At 40.7% G+C, this 22395-nt stretch overlaps 1 protein-coding gene across 3 annotated transcripts in view; it reads right to left on the bottom strand.

Annotated features, from left to right (window-relative positions):
* The window catches only part of Ctnnd2 (catenin delta 2), a 770274-nt gene that overhangs the window by 179044 nt on the left and 568835 nt on the right, over nucleotides 1–22395 (bottom strand). For all 3 annotated transcript variants that reach the window (XM_090332125.1, XM_090332127.1, XM_090332126.1), the window contains exon 11: nucleotides 8043–8256. In XM_090332125.1, the coding sequence (XP_090188251.1) occupies nucleotides 8043–8256 (214 nt within the window). The remainder of the gene's footprint in view (nucleotides 1–8042; nucleotides 8257–22395) is intronic.

Raw genomic sequence — 22395 nt, 5'->3', positions numbered from 1 at the left:
GTTAGGGTTCTCTGATTAGAGAGTGGGAGTTTTGGGGCCGGGGAGGTGGTGAGCAGAGGCCCACACATGTGCAGCACTGGGAGCAGTGACTGCAGGCCTGGAGATCCAGTCAGACCCACAGGAAGCAGGAATAACTGCTGCAGGGGCCCAGGGTGGAGGAATGCCTGCTAACAAGGACCACGCAAGGCTTTACCACCAGACAGGGCTCACCACAGCAAGATGCCTGACTCCGAAGAGGAAGTTCAAGTCCCAAGATTTCAAATGCCAAGCGGGGGAAAGACATGGTTTCCTATAAGGACTGTTTTGCTAGGTTCTGCACGAACATCTTAGTGGCACTGGGCTGGACTGTAACTACACTTTCCAGAATGTTCTTCCCTTGCTTGGCTCAAGTTGAGGCGGTCCGCAGAGAAATCGTGTGTGCCTGGCACAGAAGCAGTGGCCAGGATTCCACAGGTGGACGCACTGGCCTGGCTTTGGGGTGTGTTCACTGCTCCTCTGCTTCCCCATCTCCTCTGGCAGCGTGCCCAGGTCCAGGTGCAGCTGCCATGTGCTGTGGATCATTTCTGTGGCCCATATGCAACAGAAGTGCAGTAGCAGTGGCCTTTGCTTTCCCATGCCTCACAACCAGATTTCCTTCTCTACTGCAGTCCTGGGGCCAGTGTCACTTACAAGTCCACCAGCACACACAGATGCAAAGCCTCTACATCCTTCTGCTCCAGCTCCTGTGCTAGTGTCAGGTCTAAGATCTCACAAGGAATCCCTAGTCCGCAATATTCATAATGCTTCTGCCTCCAAAGCATGGCTGACACTGACAGCAACACACCGCACATGTCTAATGCTGCAAGACAGTCCTGGAATGCAGAATTCTGCTTTACAACACAGATGAACTGTCCTTCAACCCTCCCTCCAACAGGCAAGCAAATGCTTCATGCCAAAACTAATCATTGTCTGGCCTTGTGTTTAGTCACAGATTATGGAGTCTTGAAAGCAGGCTATAAGCAGACCTTGTATCATTTGACTGAATTTCCATTGACTCATATTTCAGGTATGATGGGAAACCAAGGAGTTCTCCTGCAGAGACTGCTATATAGTAATCTTCGCCATCTGTGACTCTGCCCCCTACATGACAAAAGAGTCTCTGCAGCTGAGGTCAAGTCATGAGAGCAGAGGTTGTCACGGAAATTATTCAGTTTAATCTAGTGGGCCTAACCTATCACACAACTCCTTAAAGGTTGAGGATCGTTCCTTCCGTGGGAAGAGGATAATGCGACTGTGAAACCATTGGAAGAGATCCATGGTGGCACCTTGGAAAGGTGAGAAAACGGGCCACAAGCTGACAATTTCTAGGAGGTAGCCAAGGAAGGAAATGGATGGTCCACAGGATCCTTGTGCTATATTTTAGGTCTGCAGTGTCCCCTGGGGGCTTTCGTGTGGAAGACTTGGCTGCCAGTCTGTGGTCCTGTTGGGATGGGTGGAACCTTAGGAGCTGGGAGCCTATGAGAAGATTCCTGAGGGGCGTGGAGAGGAAGCTGCTACTCTAGCCCCCCTCCCTCCTCCCTCCCTCTCTCCTTTTCTCTTTCTCTTTCTCTCTCTCTCTCTCTCTCTCTCTCTCTTTCTGTGTCTCCTCTCCCTTCCTCCTTTCCTTCCTTTTTCTTTCTTCTTTCTTGTGGTAGGCATGGAGTAGGCATGTTTCCTTCGCCATTCCCTCGCCACCATAATGCTCTGCCTCACTCCAGGCCCAAATGTGAAGGAGTCAAGTGACCATGGACAAAATAAGGTTTTCCTCCTAGCAAGTTCTTCACCTCAGGGATTCCGCTTCAGCAATGAAAAGCTGACTAGCACACTCCAGACAAATATTTAAAAAGCATCAATTATTTTTCACTTAGTGAGAGCTGCTTCTGACTACAAGGTAATATCAGCGTGTTGGTTTTTCCTTGCTGTCCTTGTGGTGATGGGTTACAGAAGTATCAGGGAACCAGAACAGACTTTCTGGAGTCCGTGTGAAAGCCATGGCAGGGGCTGGATTCCGGGATGTTCTGGGACCAGGTCCCAGGGCTTATGATGGGCCATCTCCTAAACCTTCTCTGAATGAGGAAATGAGCCAGAGCTAAAATGAAATAATAGATCTTCTCAGGGCATTGAGGTGAGTAGCCAGTTCCAGGGGCCTCTGGTATTGAAGTTCTGTACCTCACAGGGGTACCAGAACCCCACTGGCTGAACTGTACCAAATAAGAAATCGGGGGAGAATGGTTTTACATTTAGTTAGCTTAGGAATTGCAGACTTTGAACTTGAACACACAATGGCAAGAGATATTGATTTTTGAGTTTAATTCCTTTGAACTTTAATGTCTTTGGACTTCAACATGAAAGGGGATTTAAAGTTGGATATTTAATTTCTCCTAGGGAATTTGCTATTTGATAGAGTTTATATTAACATTCAAGGCATTGCTACATGGCTGGCCTTTCATTATTAGACTGTCTCCATTCGTTTTTATCTTTGTGATGTTTAATCTTGCTCTAGAGACACTGGCATGCATTGGACAACATGGCTGGACATTGTTTTGGATAAGAAATGAGATTGGGATTTAATCTTAAATCTTGAGAATATAGTGACCTTGAATTTGATTTAAGCAGTTTGTTCTTCTAAATCATTTCAGTAACTCTTGGTATGAGATACATATATATACATGGCATATATAATGTATCATGTATATTCCTAGCATATATTACATAGTTTCTCTTTCCATATATATATATATATATATATATATATATGTATTAGTGCAGTGAAGTCCCACTTCTTGCAGGAAGCCTTATAAAGATGGAGGAATAATCCTTTTGACAAACTGCCTAGCTCCTGCTTTGAGGAGAGGCAGACATGCCTCTGTGCAATCATCAAAGACAGAATAAAAACTAAGTAGGCCAGGGAAGAAAACAATATGCTGTGAGTATTGGTGGGGAAACGCTTCCCCTCTGTTCTAATGGCCTTTTTCACGTAAGGCATTCAACTAATAGTCTACCCAGGCTTCTTTTGAATTTGCAAGCTCACTTGACAGGCAGGCATCAAGGAGTGCCTCCAACCTGGCTTCCATCAGGAGGAGAGAGGATATCTAGTAGCATTCACGGTGTGTTTTATCTATCAAACTGTTCAGAACACTTGTAGGGCTGAAGAAACCATCTACTAGGGAATTGAAGAAGTCACATAATAGAGAATGGAAGGATAGACTCAGCAATGAGACACAGCCTCACGTTTCTGCAACCTGCAAACAGATGGAGGCTCCTCAGACCCTGGGGAAGCCAGTGGGTACACACAGTGGGGCTCCATCACAGTGCTGGGTCCTGTCAAGGGGAAGCCTCAGAAAGATTCTAACTCAGAGAAGATGGGGACAGGAGAAGTGAGGGAAAAAGGTTTGAATGGAAACAGCCCCCTCTCCTTTCCTTCTCTGTTGTCACCGATGTGCAATGAAGACTTGGAAGCCAAGCAAGAGTTGGCTTCTCCTCCCAAGCCAGACAAACAAACAGAGCAAATAAATACCTCAGAAGGATCCCCATAGAAATTAATTTTGCATTAAGGAGAACTAAGACGTTGTCACTGATAGCTGAGGTTTTGCTTTACCTGTGTGCAGAAAGGTCAACATATCCCATGCTCCCTTGTCTCACGGTACCAGTGGCTCACGCCTGTGATCCTAGCTACTCACGTGGCTGAGATCTGAGGATTGAAGTTCGAAGCCAGTCTGGGCAGGAAACTGTGAGATTCTTATCTCCAATAAACTACCCCCCAAATCTGGCAGTGGTGCTGTGGCTCAAGTGGTAGAGTGCTCGCCTTAAGAAAACAAAGCTCGAAGACAGTGGCCAGGCCCAGAGTTCAATCCCCAGCTGGGACTGATAAAAAAGAAAAAAAAGGTATACATTTGAGGATTGCCACACAAAGGTCACCTGTAGAATCAATGAGAAACATTTCCCATAGGATAAGTGACATTAGAGAAAAATAACATCCATCAATTTCAGGTAATTGTTGGTGCTGCAGAGAAATGACTTAGTATTTTATATTCATAAAACAAGCCAAGGGTAGAAAAACATGGAAGTCTTTAGAATTATTTTTTGCTGTTTCTTCCTTGGTCTTGGCGCTTGAACTCAGGCCTGGGCACTATTCCTGAGCTTCTTTGTGCTCAAGGCTAGAACTCTACCACTTGAGCCACAGCATCACTTCCTGCGTTTTCTGAGTAGTTTATTGGAGACAGGAGTCTCATAGACATCCATAATGATAGAAATCACAAACAATCCTACATTGGTGGCCTGTCCTAATAGTTTAAAGATAAAAGACGTTTTGATATGCAAAGCACACTCTACTCTTAAAAACGTAAAGCTCTCACGCATACTCGCTTTGAACGCACAGAACACGTACCATGTCTCATCAGTTCATTTTCTTAGGAGCATTTCAAGTAATGGATTGCACAGGAGAGTTTTGACTGGGTTTAAATAAAATTCTGATCGTCCTTTCCCAGTAATTATTGCACAGGAAGAAAATTAGTTATTGCAAAACCAACAGGCACTGGCAAAACACGCTGTGCTGTGAACAGATACTGCAGTACAAACAGGCAGCTGGCTTTTTTAGCATACATGTTTATGTGTGCAGTGGAAATGTATGCAAATGACTCAGTTTTAACATTTTATTACTGTTCACACAGTTTGCCAAGAACTATTCGATTAATAATTTATAGCTTGGCAAGATCATTTCTTTCTATTAGACTTCAATTATTCATAATTTGGCATTCTGGATATCTTAAGATCTTATAGAGCTTCAACGTCTCATCTAAAATTTAATTTACAAAACTTTAAAAATAATCTCTAAAATTGTTCATTTTAAAGTATTTGTTTCCAACACTTTGTGCAAAGAGGGACCTCACTTCCTTACCATAATGTTTCTTCAGTGGATACATATTTCCATGCTTGAGCTACGAGGCAGAAAATAATGTGACAAGCAGAGTGCTGGTGGCTCACACCTGTAATGCTAACTGCTCATGAGGCTGAGTTTTGAGAATTCTGGTTCAGAGCCAGCCTGGGCAGGAAAATCTGTAAGACTTTATTTCTTATTAAAAGGTAAGTTAAAAGGTAAGTAGGGGAGCTGTGGCTCAAGTGGTAGAGTGCTAGCCTTGTGTGAAAAATCTAAGGTGCAGCACTTAGGCCCTGAGTTCAAGCTCTAGTAATGGCATGACAAAACAAAAGCAAACAAAAGAAAAGAGAGTACGGTGGGAGGGCTGGCCTGACCTAGTGAGGCTGAATTCTGAACTGGGTCTGGTGGAGCTATGCAAAGGGCTTCAGACAGCGTTACTAGGCTTCAGCCATGGTGTTATTTAATTCATATTTGGCTATCAAAGCTCATTCTTAGGGTATTTGTGGCAGCTCCATTGGACAAAGGAAGTAAGCAGGTCTTTTTCCTCTTACATTCCATTCTGTGCCACCCTTCTGAGCCCCTGACTCCTTTCCTGTCCATGTAGAAGGTTTCTCAATTACACACACATTTTGGAGGATGTCTCTAAATAATCTGAGTAGCCAGTAAAGCCTAAGTGTTGACAATTCAGAACATGGTCCTGGCCATGCACCTGACCACAGCATTTACATGGCTTGCACACCACCTGGGATCTATAGAAATTCAGGAATGTGTGAGAGATACATAACTTTGGAATGAATGAGGTGCCTGTATTCCCACAGGAAGGCTCCCCGTGCTACTTTTGTCAAATCTGCACAAAGACTGGAGTCTCAGGGGAGGGGCAGCCAGAGAATAAAACTGGGAGAAATGGAGGTTTTGTGGACGTGCTGGCTTGAACCCAGTTAGCTGAACTAAAATACAGGATTCCCAGGGTGCAGACAATGAATGCCCACTGGTTCAGCAGATGAAAAGGTTCTGAACTGTGTTCACTCCGCCTCGTTTTTCCTTTTCGTTGGGTGGTGAAGTGAGGCTTGGCTAAATTTGTATCATTTCTGTAAAATCTAAACAGGTATCTGTGTCCTGCTGATTCCTGGCTCCCTTAGACTTCCCATTCTATAGAAGTTAGAAGACACTGGTGCTACAGACTGGCTCACAGCAGCAGCCATCTCTCCTGTCCTGGAATGCCTTCGTGCCACACATGAGTTCAGCCAATTGCTTTGTCTAGGATGGCAGCTTAGTACTGACACTTGCTATTAGATTTTTGTTCGTTTTCATACAGCCAGTCCCATAGTTTATTGTATGCTAACATTCAGACATTAATCTTTTGAAGGTTTTTCCCTTTCTTTCTTTCTTTCTTTCTTTCTTTCTTTCTTTCTTTCTTTCTTTCTTTCTTTCTTTTCTTTCTCTCTCTCTCTCTTTCTTTCTTTCTTTCTTTCTTTCTTTCTTTCTTTCTTTCTTTCTTTCTTTCTTTCTTTCTTTCTTTTGTTGGTCATGGGGCTTCAACTCTGGCTAGGCACTGTCCTTGAGCTCTTCAGCAACTGCCCTACCCCTTGAGCCACAGTCTCACTTCCCATTTTCTAGTGGTTAATTGGAGAAAAGAGTCTCAAATTCTTTAGTGCCTGGGCTGGCTCTGAACTGCGATCCTCAGATCTCAGCCTCCTGTGTAGCTAGGATTTCAGGCATGAGCCTCCTTATCTGACTTTGTTTTGCTTTTTCTTTCTTCTTTTTTTTTTGTGGGTCATGAGGCTTGAACTAGGCCTGAGCACTGTCCCTGAGCTCTTCAGCCCAAGGCTACTACTGTGATCCTTAGATCTAGGTCTTCTGAATATTTAGAATTATAAATGTGAATCACTAGTACCCAGCTGCAAAATAATATTAAAAGATGAAAATTTGATAGTAGTAGTCTTGACTCAGGACTGAATAAATATTTATCATTGCCTAGTTTCAGTTACCTATGATTTTAAATAAAATTTTCATATACATCATCATCATATTTATAGGGGCATTTTAGTCAGGACAGAAGGTCAGTAAGATCATGGATAATTAAAAGTCTTTTTAGTGGAGCCAGATTTGCAATGTGTTTGGCCGGATTCTCACTGAAGGGGTAACTTGATGAACGAGAACCAGACATCACCTAGAACACTAACCAGTAAAATCAAGAAGCCCCAGGGTAATTCTGAATACCATACTGCAGTATGTCCCTAGCTCTTAAGGAAGCAAAAGTGCATGCTTAAATAGGTAAGGGGTAGGCTGGGCAAGGCAAAGCATGCCTGACTTCCCAGCTACACGGGAGGCTGTGATCACAAGATCATTGTCCAGAGGAATCGGGTATAAACTAAGACCCTGTAAAGCAAAAAGAACTGTAGGTATGGTTCAAGTAATAGTAGTAGTACTAGCAGAGTACCTTCCTAGTAAACAGAAACCCTTAGGCCAAATCCCAGTACTACATTCCACCCCAAGTGAGGGATGGTAGCTAATGACTGGAGTTTACTTAGTCCATATTTATTCCAAGAATGGGAGGTATACTGAGTTTTGCACATGTTCTCATTTGCTCAACATTCAGCATTATATCTTCATTTCTATAATCATTTTCATTTCACAAAGTTCTATGGTCCTAGAAAGGCTTTCAAAAACGTAAAGGCTTTCAGAAACATTCTACAATGTAGAGTAATTTAACACTGAGACTTTGAGTAGAAGTAGCTATTTTACTCAGTAAATTAACTTTAAAGTTCAGTAAATTGTTTTTAACTACACTAAAAAATAGAATGGATACCCTATTACCCATGACTCAAGTGCATCATCTTCTTACCGATTATGTTTTTCAAATGGCTTCTGCGTGTTCTAATATACCCAATCAACTTCTATGAAGTTACTGACAAGGACTGACATACGGTCACAGAATTTAATTGAGGGTTCCCTTTGGTTTCTAATCACTTAATACGATCGACCTACATGAGTTACATTTAATATTATTTTATTCACTTACGTGAAAATAGACATTGAGATGACCTATGCTATCAGCACTCAGAGAGGCACGGGGCTATGAGATCTTGTTCACACATTTGCTATGGGGCAGGATAATAGCACAAAACGATTTAGTAACGACACTAACCTGTGACCAGCTCCCGGATCTCAAGGTCAGTGGTCTTGCGAAGCAGCCTCACCAGTGCTGGAATACCACCGCAGTTCTTCAGGGCAATTTTGTTATCATCGTTGGCCTTCCCATACACCAAATTTCGTAGCGCTCCACAGGCACTACGGTGGACTTCGGTCATCCGGTGATCCAGGAGGTCTACCAGGAGCTGAATGCCTCCTTGTCTCCTTATCTGGAAGAACAAAGGACAGGGCTTTGAGAATGAGGTTTCACTAGCGAGGGCCAAATGTGATTTCCATGGGAAGAATTAGCTATGATTAACTGTGCTGAGCTGAATGAAGGTGCACAAAGAGAAAAGAAGGCAATGAAGAGTTCTCTTTAGATTGCCTGTACTGGCTTCAATATCCTACTAATACAAACCTAAATATATTTCTTTCAGGCTACAGAATTGTGGAAAGGTCATTTTAACCTCAAAATGGGCACTGATGGCCCAGATCTCAGGAGGCTGAGATCTGAGGCTCATAGTTCAAAGCCAGCCCGGGCACTAAAGTCCATGAGACACTTTTTTCCAATTAACCACCAGAAAACTGGAAGTGGCACTGTGGCTCAAGTACTAGGGCTGTAGCCTTGAGCTGAAGAGTTCAGGGGCAGCATCCGGGCCCACGGACCAAGCCTTATGACTGACAAAAAAAAAAAAAAAAAAAAAAAAGAAAGAAAGAAAAAAAGTGTTGGAGTGTTTCTTTTAAAATTTACCACATGTTGGAAGGAGGGAGGCTGAGGGCTGGGGTGGGCAGAACAATGAAGGGCGCGTATCTAATACAGTCAGAATGTTCAATGGAACCAGGCAATGGGGTTGGGGTTGGAAGAGACGGGGAGAAGGATGGAAGGCATGATGTTGGTCAAGGCACATTATACTCATAAGCCATCACATTGAATTGAAAGCTCTCTGCAAAATGACTCCAGGATAATTTCTTTCTTTCTTTTTTTTTTTTTTGCCAGTCCTGGGCTTGGGCTCAGGGCCTGAGCACTGTCCTTGGACTTTCTCAAGGCTAGAGCTCTACCACTTGAGCCTCAGCACCACTTCTGGCTTTTTTCTATGTATGTGGTATGGAGGAATCAAACCCGGGTCTTTGTGCATGCTAGGCAAGCACTCTACCTCTAGGCCAAACTCCCGGCCCATCCAGGATAACTTCTTTTTAAGAAAAAAAAATCTATAGAGCTGGGTATCTGTGGCTCACACCTGTAATACTAGTTACTTAGGAGTCTGCTTTGCAGTGTGAAGCCAGTCTTAACAGGAAAGTCAATGACACTGTTTCTCCAATTAACCAACAAAAAGACGGAAGTGGAGCTCTGGCTCCAGTCTTGAGCAACGAAAGCAAAGGATAACACTCAGGCCCTGAGTTCAAACCCAGTATGTTCTCTCTCTCTCTTTCTCCTCCCCCTCTCTCATTCCCTCTCCCTCTCATATACACATAATCTAGAGATGGGAAAAAAGGAAAAAGAGAAGGAGAAGTAGGAGGTGGTGTCACAGAACTCAAACACTGAAGACTTTACTTTGGAAAACGTGAGTGGAATGCTTCATGTGTGCTGCCTCCCACTGGAAGGCAGGAGGAAATTGGGGGAGGACTCGGGCACAGCTCTGCTTATCAGCACTTGCTTCCGTGTACACCTTGCCCTTCTGCAGGTTGGGGCTCTGAGACAGGTGGTCCAAAGGTCACTGGATCAAGTCACAAAAAGAAGGAAAGATGCTAGAAAAAACTTGACTCAGCTCTGCGTTGAAGCCAGAGCTCCCCTGATCCCTGTACTGTGATAAATGAGACACAACTAGATGTGGGCTTTCCACACATGGGTTCATTCCACAGTGACTGTGTTATGACATCTCAGAAGGGATGCTCAGTTTGTTTGGAAAGGTTAAATGTGAAGGTTGGTTTTTGGCTTTGGTGTACGTGTGTGTGTGTTACTTCAAAATTTTATGGGTATAATTTTTTGAATAACAAAGAAGGAAAATCTAATGTTACATTCTTCCTTTGAATATCAGTAGGTAAGTCTATTCTTACAGTGCATCTATCACATATATTAGAATCAAGAATAAATATGCCAATTTTGTCAAGATCTGTGTATTTTAGGTATACTGGGTATTATAACTAATATTCTTACTTTATGATAACATATTTTTCATTTAGTGACATAATAAATTAATACTATCTCAATGTATTAAAAGGGGAAATAATTTAAAAATGAATGTAACAAAGTCTTGGGTAATGAGAACACAATATTTTCCAGAATGATATTAATTAATATCCTATAGCCAATTTTTAAATTTTATTTTACTGTCAGGTTGATATATAGAATTACAGTTATCTATAGCCAAATTTATAAGCGGTAACTTCTAATTTGATCTAAAGAACACATTTTTGTTCTCATTTTGATGTGATTTTGGAGTCATCAGGTCAACAAAATGACAAATTTTGGTTTTCTTGAGGTTGGATTATGTCCATGAATGTAAGAATCTTGTTGCAGTCTCTTGAAAGCTCACATGATATCACATAACAACTCAGTGGTTCCTGAGCACTTCCTGTTTTTTTGTTAGCCAGCTCCTGCAAGGTATCCTTCTGTTTATTTCTCACAACTCTGAGCCACTCTGAACCTTTAAAAGCAGAAGTTTTGGGGGAGACCTCTTTGATTTTAACCATATCTGTCAGTTAACCCATTTCTTGCCCTATGGAGTTACTAAAACATTATGAGGTAACACTTCATGAACATAATCTTATCGATCACCCCAGAATCTGCAGGTCAGAGCAGCCAACCAAGATGAATTCCATTTGTCTTTGAATTGTGTATTACAGAGGAGGTAGTAAAGCCATTGTGTGTGGGGGGGGGGGAGGGATGGCATCAGAATCAAGATTCCTGGGTCCAAAATACAGCTCCTCTTTAAAATCCATGTGCTCTCAGCAAGCTACTAAAATGTCTAAAAAAACTGAACAAAATGTAAATCTACTTTTATTTGCAGGATTAAGTGAGATCTCAAATGTGACTTGTTTCTCAAAATTCTCAATAAAATATCTGTCAAGAAGTGACCCACTGTAATAACTTGTTAAAGGCTGTTTTTAATTAAATTATTCCCTGGTCAATACATGAACCAATTTAATATGTTGATGTGACATATGGCAGACAGTGAAAAGAATATAATTCAGGGTTACAACTTCATAAATTGGATTTAGTGTGAAACCGTATATTATCAAATAGATCCTAGCTCCCATCTGGCATATGGCTAATGAGAATAAGTAGGGGATGTGTTTATCCTATAGTAACTGTATGGATTATATTGGCATTTGAGAAGTGAACTCAAAGAATGCTATATTAATATTATAGCAGTGAGATGTATTTCCAAGGTAAGCACGCTAACTTCACTTAGCTTTAAAATGGATTTTATTTTCATTTCTTGTTCTTGTTCATTTGTTGTTACTTTAAAAATGTATTTATTTTTATTGTAGAGGCAATGTACAAAGTTATTGCAGCTATGTAAGTCAGGAACTGAGTATGTTTCTTTTTGAAATGCTACCTCTTCCCTTACTTTCTCATAGTTTTTTCCCCCAAACCTCTGCCCCCACAACTTGTATATTTCATTTTCAACATAATGTCTAGTGAATATCAATATTGAATTCATTCACCCTTTGTCCCATTGTTTTTCACTTCCCCTGCAACTCCCCAAATCAAACAAACTTACATTAAAGGTACAGAAATCAGAAACAGCAATGAAAGAGGGAAAATAGAAACAAGGGGAAGGCACACTAAAAGTAAAATTATAAATTTCATTTTTGCATTTCTTGGCGTTCATTTCAATAAGGACTATTTTATATGATCATGTGCACACAGCTATTAAGTCTTTATGATCCTTTCCTAAGAATATCTTCCATTGGTCTGTGAATATTTAGAGTCCTGTTTAATTTAACATATCCAAGTGTAATTTTTTTGTCTATTACTATCCACTGTGTTTACTTGTAGATTTATAGGCACATTCTTATTACTACAAATGAGGGAAACATTACAATTTATGTTTCTTTGGGTCTGGGTAACTTCACTTTAGTTTTTTTCAAGTCTTTCCATTTCTTTACAAATGGGGCAATATTGTTCTTTCTGATGGAAGCAAAGAATTACATTGTGTACACATACTACATTTTCTTAACCATTAATCCACTGAGGGACATCTGGGTTGATTTCACATCTTGGCTATGGTAAACAATGCTGCAATGACCATGCTTGTGGTAATAATGGCTTTAGTGAGGCCTGGTTTGTGGTCCATTGGATAATTCCCAGAAGTGGAATTGCTGGATTACAGGAAAGTCCTATGTTTAAGCTTTTTGAAGAACCTCCATACTGCTTCTCAGAGTAGTTAACCACCAGTTTACATTCCCACCGACAGTGTCGCAGTGGTCCCTTTTGGCCATATCCCCTCCAACATTTCTTATTGTTAGTTTTCTTGATAATGGCCATTCTAATGGAGGCGAGGTGAAATTTCACTGTTGTTTTCATTTGCTTTTGTGTGTGTGTGCGCGTGCATATGCAGAGATGTTGAACATTTCTTCATGTATCTATTGGCCATACTTACTTCTTCTGATGAGAAGTCTCTCTTTAAATCTTTGGCTCATTTACTAACTTGGCTGCTGTTTCATTGAGGATTTGTTTTGAGAGGTTAAATTTTTTTGAGCTCTGAGTACATTTCAGATATGAGGCACTTGTATGATGCACAGCTAGTAAAGTTCTTTCAGTCTGTGTGCTTTCTATATCCTGATAGCTATGTCCTTTATCATGTTGAAACTCTTCAGTTTGATGCAATACATATTTATCTAGTCTTCTTTCTTTTGTTGTGATTTGGATCTTTACTTAGGAATTTTTGCCCTGTTCCAAGGAGCCCCAGTGATATATAAAGTCTAGCAGCTCCTCCTCCTCCTCCTTCTCCTCCTCCTCCTCCTCCTCTTCCTCCTTATTCTTCTTGTACATGAATTGCCAGTTATGTCAGCGCTATTTGTTGAAGAGGTTGTCATTCCTCCATTCTGTGATTTTGGCCACCTTATCAGATATTAGATAGCTATATTTCTGTGGGTTCATTTCTGGGTCTTCTATTTCATTTGTCTTCAAGTCTATTTCTGTGCCAGTACCAAGATGTTTTTATTTCTATGGCTTTGTAATACAGTTTTAAGTTTAGGACTGACATTCCTCCAGCACTGTTCTTCCTGTTATTTGGGGCTTTCATTATTACACATGAATTTTGGATTGCTCCTTCTGTATCATTGAAGAATATTGTTGGGATTTTTGATGGGTATTGAATTGAATTTGTAGATAGCTTTGGCAGTATTTCCATTTTCATGATGCTTATGTAATCCAGGAGCATGGAAGGTTTTTCTGTTTCCATAAATCTGCTTTAATGTTTTAAAATTGTATTTTATGGTTGGGGTAACATATAGAGGGGTTACAGTTACATTTGTCAGGTAGTAGGTACATTACTTCTTGATCATTTATATCCCTTCTCACGTTTTTATCCTACTTTCCCTCCCTCATCCCCTCCCAATACCTTGTTTTTCTCCTTCCCTTCCCTATTTCAAATAAACACATAAGTGTATATACAATATACCAGGTAACAAAGTCAGACACAGTAACAACATGAGATAAACCATAAGGGGGAAAAACGAGAAAAGAAATAACTTCCCATGGTACAAGAAGAACAACAACCACAAAGATAAATTTCTGGCTTCCATATCCTAGAGTTCATTTTGCTTAGTCTCATCCTATAGGGCTATATGTACATAGCTTTTAATTTCTTTTTTCAGATTTTTAAAGTTTCGATCGTAGATGTCCTTCACATCGTTGTTTAAGTTAATTCCTAGTTCTTTTGAGGCTTTCCTGATTTCAGCTTTGCTCTTCCCATTGTTGGCATACAGCAAAGCTATCCTGATCTTTGTGGGTTAATTTTATACCCTGTTACTTGGCCAAAACCTTAAGATCAGCTCAAGTAACTTGAGAGAGGAACCCATAGTGTTCTTTAAATGCAGGATCATTTCATATACAAAGAGGGATTGTTTTATTTCTCCCTTTCCTGCTTGGATTGCCTTTATTCTTTTCTCTTGCCTTATTACTCTTGCTGAGAATTCCAATACTATATTGAAGAGGAGTGGAGAGAATGGACATCCTTGTCTCGCTCCCAATTTTGGAGGAAATGGTGTTAACTTGTATCATTAATTATAATACTGGTTGTAGGTTTATCCTATACAGCCTTTATTATTATATTGAGGGATAGTTGACGGATTCCAAGATTTCATCTTAAAGGGGTGTTGGAGCTATCAATGTGCATTAAAGATATGCGTCTATAGTTCTCTTTCTTGGATGGATCACTATCTGGTTTTGGGATGAGGGTTATGCTGGCCTCAAAGAATGAGTCTGGTAGTGATCTGCCACTTTCAATTTCACTGAAGAATTTGAGAAGAACTGAAGTGAGTTATTTGAAGGCATTATAGAATTTGGCTATGAATCCGTCTGGTCCTGGATTATTCTTGTATGGGAGTTCTTCTATTGCTGTTTCTGTTTCTATTTCAATACTTGATATGGGTCTATTTAGTTGGTTTAAATCTTCTTGGTTTAGTTTGGGTGTAATAATATTTGGTAGAAATTCTTCCATTCCTTCTAGAGTCTCAAATTTGTTAGTGTAAAGGCTTTCAAACTATTCCTTTATAATGTCCTAAATCTTGCTTGTTTCTGCCATTCTAGTCCCTGATTTTATTCATCTGGGCATGTTCTCTTCTGTTTTTAATCAGGTTTGCTATGGGTCTGTCTATTTTGTTAATTTTTTGTCAAAGAACCAATTCCTTGTGCTGTTGATTCTTTCTACATTTTTAAAGTCTCAGATTCACTTATTTCTAATTTAATTTTTGATTAAATTTTGGTATTTCTCCAATGTGTTGATGAAGGCACTCAGAGCTATACATTTTCCTCTGAGTACTACTTTTGCTGCATCCCAGAAGAGCTGGTATTTTGTGCGCTCGTTTTTGTTAAATTCCTTAAAGTGTTTGAATTTTCATTCTGATCTCTTCCATGACTCACTGGTAATTCAACAATGTGTTGTTCAATCTCTATGAGTTAGAGAATTTTCGGTTATGGCTTTGATGTTGAGCTCTAATTTTATTCTGCTGTGGTCTGACAGAATGCAGGAAATAATTTCAATTTTTCTGAATTTGCACAGATTTCCTTTTTAACCTAAAATATGATCTATCTTGGAAAGTGTTCTATGAGCTGCCATAAAGAATGTATATTCTGAAGCTGCTGGGTGGAATACTCTGCAGATAACTGCTAAGTCTAGTTGGTCAGTGTAATTATTTAGGTCTGAAGTTTCTCTTGAATTTCTGCTGGAATGATGTAGAGGTGACAGTGATATATAGAAGTCATAATTTTGAAGTAATACTAGTTCTTAAAAAGAGGAGATATTGGGCCTGGAGTTTAGCCTAGTGGTAGAGTGCTTGCCTGGCACGCATGAAGACCCAGATTCAATTCCTCGGTACCTCATACCCAGAAAAAAGCCAGAAGTGATGCTGAGGCTCAAGTGGTAGAGCTCTACCCTTGAAAAAGTCCAAGGACAGTGCTCAGGCCCTGAGCTCAAGCTCAGGACTGGCAAAGAAAAAAGAGAGTAAAAAGAGGAGGTATTTTTGATACAGAGTATTTACCGATAAAAAGGAGAGTGTTTCCGTATCCATTTAGCAAAGTAGCCTTTAAAAAGCAGGTAAAAAAATCAAATTTGTATTACAGTAACAAAGAGATCCAGAAGGTTCTGCTCTCCTATAGGTTTTCCCAGCTGATGCTCATGCATTCTGGTATGGGATTTGGAGAGTTTAGCTGCATCTCCATGTGTCTGGCAGAAAGTGGCTTCACAGAAATCTGCGTTGTTATTCTGCCCACTCCAGATACTTGTCAGGTAAGGCAAGTGGGATGGCATTCAGAAGTGCACATGGCAAAGGAAGGCAAGTCTACAAATAAAGTGTGATCATCTACTTTTTCCTTATTCTTTCCACACGAATATACAGTCTAAAATTCTCTACAATTTCTAGAAACTATCATTCAAGATAGATTTAAAACCCATGTGTGCACTTCTTCCGCTAGCACTTAGAGTGAACCATCACCTATAGCCTGTGTGGAAACATCGTAAGGAACACGTTAGGACAGCAGGGTGCTAGGGGCTCTCATGCCTGTTATCCCTAGGAGGCAGAAACAGGGAGAAGCTCAGTTTGCCTGAGAGATTCCATCTTCAACTTAGCAGCAAAATGCTACACTGAAGTTATAATTCCCAACAGTAGAGTGCCTGCCATGAGCAAGAAAGCAAGTGAAATGTGAGGCCTGTGTTCAAGTCTCAGTTACTACCACAAAGAGAAGGAAAGAAACAAAGTTAGAAAAATAATTAGGAGCCATTTTTACAATTAATCTATCCTAATAAAGAGTAATGAATCATAGAGAAAAATGAATGAAGCATCATGATAGTAACTGCAGGACTATGAAACAAAATGAGTTATCTTATGGAGGATAATCATTCATTTTGAATCTTTATAAACTAGCTTTTATATCGGAGAAGTAGCTGAGACTGTAATAAATTTAAATATTAGTAAAAAAATCATCCATAACTCTGGTTAGAGGAAATCATTCCTCGTGGAAATCTCTGAAATGCTCTATTTTGCTGCAACTTGGAAGTTCTCTTTACAACTCAGACTAATCATTTAAGAAGATAAAATAAAGTAGAAGAGGCCTTTTATTTTGGAGTGAATATGAATTATTATTTCCTATACAATGGTGCGTTTTGCAAGATAATTAAATGTCACAAAGCATCTGCAACAGCACAAGGGAGTCACACACCAATCACACACACCGCAGTCCTGGGCCATTCCATTTCCTGTTGCCAGTGGTGGGCATGAGGGTGACACAGTCTAGGAATTCTAGCCATCCACAAAGGGTAACATCAGAACACATCAGAATGAATGAATATCAGGAGAATAAATACCAGATTTTCTATCAAAAACCCAGCAATCAGCCAGTGAAGTCATAGACACAGAGGCCAGAGGCAACTCAATGCTACTTTTGGTGGGCCAAAAAGGTGAGCGTAGAGCTGAACAGCAACTCACAGCTACTTCCTATATACAGAGAACTGCTACCCTCTGCAAACACACCAGCACACACAGATGCTGAATGCTCTTTTAAGAATTTGTTGTGATTCCACAAGTTTCTGCCCCTGAGGCACTACTGAGGAAATGGGATCAGGTTAAGTATAGATAAGTAGATCAATTTGTGCTGGCTTTGCACATACTGAATACAAAATAACCAAGCAGTAACAACACGGAGAATGTCTAGAGACAGCCTCCTTCCCTTCCTGTGCTCCAAACTCAACTCTGCAGTTTCCTTTCCACATCAGGGGTCATGTGACATTACATGGCTCTTCACTAAGTTACAATGCTGTTCTACATGCCCTGGTTCAAAGGTTGTCTATCATTACTCTCTTTCCCCCACTGAAGCCTCACACACGCTGTTCAGCATGGATAGGGATGTATGTGTGTATATGTATGTGTGTGTATTTTAGCATAAAAATTTTATCTCATATACTGTATAACAATCAGTGTAATGCCTCATATTCAGTGATTTACACAAATGACACATACCTAGTACTATTGTCTAATGCTAATAATAAAGGTGAACATCGATTAAAGTATTTAAGGAGAGCTCCCCATAGTCTGGATTGATGACACATTCTTTGCTTCAATTCCTTTGATCCTTTCAGCTTGTTTGGAAAGTTGCTTATCCTACTCAATCAAGCAAGCTTTGGTCTTTCCTGAGGGGCCCTGATTGGATTTTTCCTCTGAACTTCAAATCTATGTCCAATGCACACACTGGCTGAAGTACAAAAGAACCAAGGAAGCATCAAATCTGCATTCCTTTTACTAGAAAGTATTCCCGGATTCCTGACAGAGTTAAAAGGCTGGGCACAGTGGTTCATGCCTGTAATCTTAGCTGCTCTGGAGGCTGAGATCTGAGGATTGTGGTTCAAAGCCAGCCTAGGTAGTGAGTGAGACTCTAATCTCCAATGAAACACCCCAAAGCTGGAAGTGGCCATTTAGCCCAAGAGGGAGAATGTAGGGAAGGCACAGAGATAGAGGGACAAAGGGTCAACAAATGGCACTCACAAGGGTACTCAGCAGTGCTACTCACAGGATACATTGTTGAAAATGAAGTATACAGCTGGTGGGTAAGATGGGCAGGGAAACTAGGACTGACCAAGGGAACAGGTAACATTGTCCAAAAGCAGATACACTTTTGCCTGACTTATCTAACTGTAACACTTTTGCTTAATAAAGATTTTTTAGTTAAAAAAAGGAGAGTGCTACCTTTGAGCAAAAAGCTGAAGGAGAGCATCTAGGCCTTGAGTTCAGCCCTGGTCCTAACACACACACACACACACACACACACCCCAAAACCAAACAAACAAAACCCTGAAGCCATTTTAAAAACAATGTTTTTATATTGGATATGATGACACACTGTTTTAGACATGTCTCCAAAATATGACTGATTCAGGTTCATTTAGAAGAATAAACACAGTGAAGATTTATAATGGAAACAAGGACGGATGCAAGAATGAACACACACACCCTATACATACACCCATGATCTGCTGATGGCAAAGAGAAGAAAATCCTTCAAATCCACATGCTTGTAACCACTAGGAATCCAAAAGCTAAAATTTGGGACAACCAGCTCATGGGAATAGAGAAACTGTGGGTTGTGTATCTGACAGACAAAATGTTTCCATCCCACCAGGTTCCAGTGGCATGCCCGTAATCCTAGCTACTTTGGAGGCAGAGAAAAAGAAGGTCATATTCAAGGTCAGCCTAGGCAGGAAAGTCTGCAAGACTCCAGCTCCACAGAGGGAAGCAGACTTGTTGGCCCCTGCCCAGGATTCTAGCAATGTTGAGCAGCCTAAAGTAGGCAGTTTGTAGCTCAAGCATGTGCCATGGCAGAAAGCCAGATCCTATCCTAAAACTAACCAGAAAAAAAGCAGGCTTGAGGCATGGCTCAGTGGTAAGACTTAGCCTTTCATGGCTTCAACGTGCAAGGCCCTGAGTTCAAATAGCACTGCCAAAAATGTGTGCAAGCTTACCCGAGAGATGAGGAAAGTGAGCCATCAGCAGGATCAAAGCTTAAATCCTCCCTTCTGTACTACTGAGCCTCATCTACGGCTATAGCCTCAATGTCCAAGAGCTGTGTGCATATCTCTAAATTGTGATATAAGTGGTATCTTGTTGCACTTATTTCTATTTGCTTTATCACAACACTGATTGGTGATCTTTCAAATCAGTACATAAATAATAATTCTTACCAAACCAAGTAAACTTACTCCTTCATATGTACTTGGGGAGTGTGGTAAATGTAAGTATATATGTGCATATAGATAGATAGATAGATAGATAGAAAGATTGTACACATAATAATATCATCTATAGATTATATATATATTGCAGTAGCAGCAATGGAGCTGGGTAACTTCTCATACATTATGAGAAAAGTTTCTCTGGGATAAACTCTTAGGATTGGTGTATTTAACTACATAGTACAGCCCCCAAATGAAACTAATTTGCATTCCACCAGCAGTGAGTAAAAGCCATTCTGCAGACAGGACACAATGTTAAATTCTCCTCTTAAGTGAACCAGTCTATTACATGCAAAATGATCTCTTTTAGATTTTAATTTGCATTTTCCTTTTTTTTTCCTGAGGAGGTTGAGTCTGAACAAACTTTTCACCAAAGAGGTGCCTAATCTCTTTGGAGCTGAGAACTTTCCTGAGCAACAGAGCCCAAGTAGAATGAGGTGCCCCGTTCACGAAAGGAAAGACTGGATTTTGAAAAGGCTGTGCAACCTCTTAAACTTAAAATCTTAACAGAACTGGAATCCACAGTCACAAACAGGTAATTTTTTGCACATGACAAAAGGATTCTTTTATCTGTAATCTTAAGCATCAATAGAAACAAAGAAATTTTCATTAAGAAGGAAATCAAGGGGGTCTTGTCTGTCTCATATATCAATATTACCTAGACCTCAATACTTTTGGTACTGATGAATTGAGATGCACAACAGAAGAGAAGGGATGACCAAGAAAAAGATTCCATTATCCCAAAGGCCTACTGTGCAGTAGAAAAGGAGCAACGTGAGGAAGATTGAATGGTTATAGGATATAACTCACAAAGGAATTAAAGGTTCTTAGTGAAGGCAAAATTAATTTAAGTGATTATCAAGGTTGAATGAGGCACCCTGACAAGAATGGAAATAAGTTATTCCCCTCAAATAATGTACATGAAACTGAGTGCCAGTGACTCATGTCTATAATCCTGACGACTGGAGTTTGAAGTCAGCCTGGGCAAGAAAGTCTATGAGGCTCTTGTCTTCAATTAACCACTAAAAAGCTAGAAGGAGAGCTGTGGCTCAGAGCAGTAGCTGCAAAACAGAAAGCTCAGGGGCAAAGCCTAGGCTCAAACCCTGAGTTCAAGCCCCAGGACCAGTGCATACATACACAAAATTATATATGGACACAGATTTTGTTCCAGATTTTGTTTTCTACATTTGAAAAGGTGGAACACAAGTCTAAGAATCCCCCTAGGAGATCACAGCGAACTTCCCAAGCTAGCAAGCCTCTTCGTGTCACAGCTGGTTCAGGTCCTTACTTCCTTGGCTGTCTTCCTCTTTGGCCTCCAACCCTGGATCGCACCAGAGCAGCTGGCAATTAGACACCCAGGTTCCCAGAGGGGATTTACAGGAAGATCCAAGGTTGCCTGAAAACAATCCCTTGTCAGATTCTGATCTGACTTTAAGCAATAATTTGTGACTCATCTCGAGTCTAAACAGAATCCTTTTAGATGAATAGTTACTAAACAAATATTTTACTCCTTTATTTGAAAAGGATCAGATCTACCATTTATGTATGGCAAAGCTGAATTCACGTTGCTCAACATCTGGAAGAGCTTTTGGGATGCGCTCACATTATGTGTGAAAGCACAAAATTCCACACGAGCATCTGAGAATTATTCTGGCATCTGACTGCAAGCAGACCAATAACACTACTGCCCCAGAACTGCTATTGGCATCACTCATGTAACACATGTCTGCTCTGTGCCTTTACAGGAGGCTGCACTGAGCCCTCTTCCCTATGATGGAAGAGTCGATTTAAATAAGAAACCACCGAAGAGTCACATTCTTCTCTCCCTTGAATCTACTGTATTTCAGGGAATACACTTGTATACACTTGCATACCACTCAGTGTATTTACTTATATGTTTATAAACTAACTTTAGCTTGCACATTTGAGAGAAAACGTGTGTGATCTCTGTCTCGTGGGGCCTAACTTACTTCACATAACCTAATTTTTTTCTAGATCCTTACATTTCTTTGAAAAATGATACTGAATCATTCTTTCTAACGAATGAGTAAAATTCCAATCTGTAAACTCAAAGTTCAAGAACATAAACACCTGGAATTGGGCACTTGAAATGGGGGAGGTGTGGCCAAGGGGAGGAGGGCGAGATATGTGAGGAGGAAAAGAGGGGCAAATGCAGCCAAAATCCAATGTACCACCTACAAAATTAAGAACAGCAAGGGCAGGGTACATGGAGAGGAATGGGTGAGAATGGAGAAAGGTGTTCTAGTCATCAAGACGTATTATACCCATAAAGCATTGTTCAATGACAACTCCTTTGAACACCTACTTAAAGAAATAATAACAATAGAAACCTCCAAAGAAGCTAATATGACGGTATCAATAGTGGAAACTAGAAGAAAAATAGCAATTTTCTTGCCATCATTTTGGATTCTTTTTAAAGAAAACCCATCAGATTATAAATAGATATGGATGAAGATACAGATACGGGTTTCGTTAGTCTCAACACCTGTGCCCTCTTGGATGAAGAATATGACGGGAATGTGGGATAGTGTGGCTGTGAGCAAGGCGCCAATGACATCACAAGTGGTAGAGGGTCCCACGGGGGCAGAAGTGGAGGACGGGAGTGGGAAGGAGGGAGGGAAGGAGGTGGGGAGAGGCAGGTAACAGAGCTTCAGGGCTGGACCTGAGGGATTTGGCTATTACTAAGACCCTGTGCTCTCTGGAGGGACCCAGGATCCAAGTTCTGCTGGGTAACTAAAGACTGCTGGTGAGCAGTCTGCAGAGGACAATGGCTCCTGGCAGAGCCAGTGAGGCTGTCCAGGTGAGGGACATTGGACTGACAGGGAGACAAATGTGGTCCAATTCCAGATATGCTTTGCGGGAAGAGTGGGGAAAACGAGGTCAGACCCTAATTCATGA

The sequence above is a fragment of the Megascapheus bottae genome, chromosome 4, assembly GCF_031878675.1.
Source record: "Megascapheus bottae isolate mThoBot1 chromosome 4, mThoBot2.hap1, whole genome shotgun sequence".
NCBI lineage: Eukaryota > Metazoa > Chordata > Mammalia > Rodentia > Geomyidae > Megascapheus > Megascapheus bottae.
Note: the sequence above shows the minus strand (reverse complement) of the source record. Positions and strands in the feature narration are given on the sequence as shown.